The following is a 4,854-nucleotide window of genomic DNA, read 5'->3' as shown; positions in this document are numbered from 1 at the left end:
ACTTTGAATCTTTTGTGTGTAGGGAGCTGGTGCTCTGCCCCTCTCATGCTCGCTCTTTTTCAACCACACAATGATTTATTACCTGAAAAGAACGGAGAACTAATTAGTGGAGTAATTAATTATATAAATTTGCATATTTGCATTTGCAATTAGCGCAGCAGACTGATTAGTCTGAAACGCAGAGTCGGACTCATCAGATGCCGGTGTGTGTAGTGGACCGGAACGTGCGGGATGCCAGCTGAGGCATTTTTTACAGAGAAAGGGGGGGTAGATGGAAAGTGTGTGTGAGGTGTGTGTTCATGAGTGTCAATGTATCCGAATGGATCAGGAACAGGATTGAACTTCGGATTCAGAATAGAATGTACGATAAAAGAACAGATTAAACAATTTTACACTGTCATTCACAAGCTTTGGGTTTCACTAGTTACGTCAGGTATTTATGTCATGTACGCTATGACTAGCAAAATCCAACAATTAATAAATACAAAATTAACGTACATCAAATATTTTAGCTAATACATTTAAAGTCAACTTTGCATAGACAGTAATATACTTTTCATTGCTACAGTACATAGTGTTTATGGTGGATAAAGCTAAGCTAATAGGCGATCTCCTCAAAAAAATCTGCATCTTAACCCATTTCCATAAGCAGGGACCAGGCTAGTGCATGAGAAAGTTAGCTAGCTAAGTAGCAAACTAACTAGCTTGGGAATTTTTCTTTCAGTTCTTTTTAGATAAATTATTCTGTCAGGGAAATATTAACTACAACTTTCTACTCCTGTGAAACAGGTTTTAAGACAATGGCTATATTCAATGGCTATATAATGATATTTAAGGAGAGAAAACACCTTTGCTAGCTAGGCTAAACCAGGGCTTCTGAGATAAAAACAAGCATTTAAAATATACAGTACATTTGGGGTAACCTTTCATAGATGTCAACACTTTTTATACATTGTATCATGTACTGTCAAGTTATGTATATTATCTTACATCAGGTGGTAGCCTAGTTAGCTTAGTTAGCAAGATTCTCTGTCATAAAATTGCTCTGGAAACAGCAGTAAACTTGTTCCACAAATGGTGGTTTTAAGAGTTTAAAATAAAATAGACCTTATTCTGACTTCTTAACCTTACAGAGAAATAAATAAATAAATAATAATAATAATAATAATAATGAATAAAGCTTTAACTGGCTAATGCACGTTTTCTATTCTAAGTTGTTTTAAATAAAAAAGACTTTATCAGGTATATTGTTGTCATATTATTGTTTTATTATACTGCTCTATAATATAATATTATTGTATAACATTTATAATATTTATGAAATATAATAGAAGGTGTCATATAACCTGACATTTTAAAGTCATGTATTGATATTTTATATTGTTATGAACTTATATATATAAGATATAGCTTAACATCAATTACAGGCAAGTATATATAGACAGAAAGACAGATAGACAAACTGACAGACAGATAGATAGATAGATAGATAGATAGATAGATAGATAGATAGATACTTTATTGATCCTAACAAAAACACGAGATCCTCTGTACCCTATATCTTCATATCCATAGTTAGTAAATATTTTTTTAAACCGCAGTGAAGGTACAGTAGCATCTTGTGCATCTTCAGTTTCTAATTGGAGAGATTTGACAAGGTGTAATATTGCAAAAATATCCCTGCTAAAAGGAACAGAGAATTTTTAGAAAAGATGAGCAGGGCAGAGACTGCAAGAAATTTGTTTCCATAACCAGAATAAATCGCCTATTCCTATGAGAACAATGTAAAAGCATGACAAATATTTACAAATCGACTGGTCCAGACTTTGGTGCAGTTTCTTTGTGTGTTTTTGTCTTTTGCCTTACACCTAATTCAATGCATCACTTATAATAAACTGAGCTGAACTTCGGTCAAACAGGACAACAGCTGGGTTCTGCTGATCTACAGTATATCACTTCTGTCTAATCAGATAGAATAGTCACTGAGTCTCTATTAGCCTATAAATCCTATGAAACGCAGGAGCTGCATCTCATCTCTCAGCATGCGTGTAACTCTCCGCGGCCTGACAATCTCCTGAGACGTGACTGATCACTTGTGACAAGTGACGAGCACTGAGATTAGCAGGCTATTACCTCAATCGCAGTGGTTCTCCTGCATAAGACAAAGACAGGTACTGAGCACACCATTTTGGGAGAGTCTGCATGACTTTCTGCATGAGAATTGATCACAGAAACAAACACCTACTCAAAAAGCTCAGAGTACATCGTCAACAGCATGACAATGTTGGAATCTGCCTGGATTTTTTTTTTTTTTTTTTGACGGTAGGTAAATGAAAGCCTCACGGTGCCCATTAGCGGGTGCGCCAGATGATTGGTACAGGATGGAAGTCCCACGAGAGTGCGCCACGTGACCAGCTCCGCCGCGAGACGTCAGTGGCAGATGGCACGGGTACCCGCGCTGGCAGTTGGCACGGGTGTCACTTTTCTCACAGAGAGGGAGAGAGAGACAGAGAGTGAGAGGAGGGTGAAAACGAGATTAAAGGAATTCTAAGTGGCTCACAGCAGACACATGGAAGGCGCATGGTGCTGAGACTGAGTGGAATTTTAGAACATGCGAGTCAAATTTTAAGAGAAAAAGAAGGTAAGCGGATTTAAAATTATTTACCTTAATTACTATAATGCAACAATATCTTTTTTGTATTGTGATTGTGCATACAGACTTAACACCCACAGTTCCTTTGTGTCCATCTGGACTTCAATGAATGTTGTATATGTTAATTTAGCAATTGCTGTCTAGTGTAGATGAAATATCAGATACTGGTAAGGACATGACCTTACGATCTCATTCATAATGCCTGCAATTCCATCTGAATTCCCAGTGCTCATCTATCCCTTAAAGTCTCAGAAGAAGTCTAAAGTAATGTAAAGGTATATTTTCATCCTCAATGTGACAAATGATATAAATGGACATGGAGGAAATTAGTTTTAAGCCTGTGGAAGTGCTTAAAATTAAGGTGCTGATATTTGGTGCCATGTATTATTTGACTACAAAGAACTTAACATTCATTTTGCACCAAAAACTTGTACATTGCTTTTATTGCTATTTGTAATGGGAATTATTACGTCCTTGAAAAACATCCTCAAAATGTTCTGAATTAACTCCTACTTAGCGTTGAATAAATACTGCATTATAATCTTTTTTACTACTTTGGTCCTCCTGGACGTCTAAGAGGTTAATTCTAAATTAATCTAGTTAATATTTATAACTTCAAATTTAATTTCGTGTTTTTAATTATCTTACTGTGAAATTTTGATTTCCAAACCCTGTTTGGAGAGGTGCCATAAAGCCGTATGGCTTTCCAAGGCTTCTCCGTATACAGGCGTCTCAAGAACACACTAGGGAACATATACCGTCCTGCTCCAGTGCTGGATGGTGTCAGGGGGACTGTAACTCCTACTCACAGTGTGTTACATTAATTGTGTCCTTGTCTGCAGGGACAATGTTGACCGCGCCGCCAGATGAGCCAGACGCAATGCGCGAGCCTCAGTTCGGAGCAAGCTTCCCACGTCCGAGCGTCCATGACAGTCTGAGACAAGAGCAACAAGATCATCGCAGACAAAGGTTCGACAACGTAGATCAACATGACGAACGCTCTGACAGGGACGAGGAAGAGCGAGACGAAGACCAAGACGAAGAGCAGGACGAGAGCGGCCTGAGCAAAAGGCGCACTTCCAGAAGACGCCAATCGGGTGCCACGTGCTCGGACAGGGCCCGGTTGCGGCGCCAGGAGGCGAACGCACGTGAGCGCAGCCGGATGCACGGACTGAACAGCGCACTGGAGAGCCTGCGCAAAGTTGTGCCGTGCTACTCGAGCGCTCAGAAGCTGTCTAAGATCGAAACCCTGCGTCTGGCCAAGAACTACATCCGGGCCTTGTCGGAAACGCTCAGCGCTGGCACGCGGCCCGACCTTGTGGCATTCGCACGAACCCTGTGCAAAGGCTTATCCCAACCAACCACCAACTTGGTAGCGGGGTGCCTGCAGCTCAACGCGGGTCGTTTCCTCGCCAGTCCTGGTGACGTCTCACCCCCGTGCGACGGCCCGTACGCGTACTCAAACGCAGAAACGAGCCGCGCAGACGCGCCCAAACACTTCCGACCTTTCTCCTACTGCAACATGTATGACTCGTATTACAGCAGCGCGTCTCCGGACAGCCAACTCAGCCCGCCGGTGAACTATAACGGCGTGTTCTCGTTTCAGAAACCCGACGAGCAGACGGAGTGCGTGGCGAGCTGCCGGTACGGCGCGACGTGCTGCGGCGCCCCGGCACGAGCCTCCACCAGCCGGCCTTCCGCATACACGGTCTCCCCCGACAGCCACTTTTCGAACGAGCTGCGCATGCGCAATCAGCCCTTCCAAGCGCAGGAACAATTACACGCGGTGTATCACAATTAAAGAGCAAAAACCGAGTTCGTTTTCCTTATAATGTGTCTTAATATATTTATTATTTATTATATATTGCCCGATTTTACTGCATAGTTTATTGTCTGTTGTACTCCCTAAATGTACTCCCTTATTTATTGCACACTAATAAATGTCAGATTGTTAAAGGTCTCGTTTATATATCGTTTCATTTTATTTATTTATTTATTTATTTATTTGCGTTTTAATTTTTATTCATTAGATTTTTTTTTGAAATCATTTAGTTGTCATTTATAATTTATTATTATTATTCCTATTATTATTATGACAACTTTTTATTTTTGTTGTTTATTATTTATTTTTGCCTATTATTATTATTATTATTATTATACGACAATTAACATCACTGCTCGTTTTTCTTGCTGTTCTCTGT

The 4,854-nt window shown here is 40.2% G+C and overlaps 1 protein-coding gene across 1 annotated transcript; it reads left to right on the top strand.

The window, feature by feature from the left end:
• Window positions 1–2,349: 2,349 nt before the first annotated feature.
• Window positions 2,350–4,608, top strand: neurod6b (neuronal differentiation 6b). The gene is made up of 2 exons (XM_053487243.1): window positions 2,350–2,641; window positions 3,496–4,608. The coding sequence occupies exons 1-2, from the start codon at window positions 2,581–2,583 to the stop codon at window positions 4,452–4,454; spliced, it is 1,020 nt and encodes a 339-aa protein (XP_053343218.1). The 5' UTR covers window positions 2,350–2,580; the 3' UTR covers window positions 4,455–4,608.
• Window positions 4,609–4,854: the final 246 nt, after the last annotated feature.

This window comes from Clarias gariepinus, chromosome 25 (assembly GCF_024256425.1).
Source record: "Clarias gariepinus isolate MV-2021 ecotype Netherlands chromosome 25, CGAR_prim_01v2, whole genome shotgun sequence".
NCBI classification, from domain to species: domain Eukaryota; kingdom Metazoa; phylum Chordata; class Actinopteri; order Siluriformes; family Clariidae; genus Clarias; species Clarias gariepinus.
Note: the sequence above shows the minus strand (reverse complement) of the source record. Positions and strands in the feature narration are given on the sequence as shown.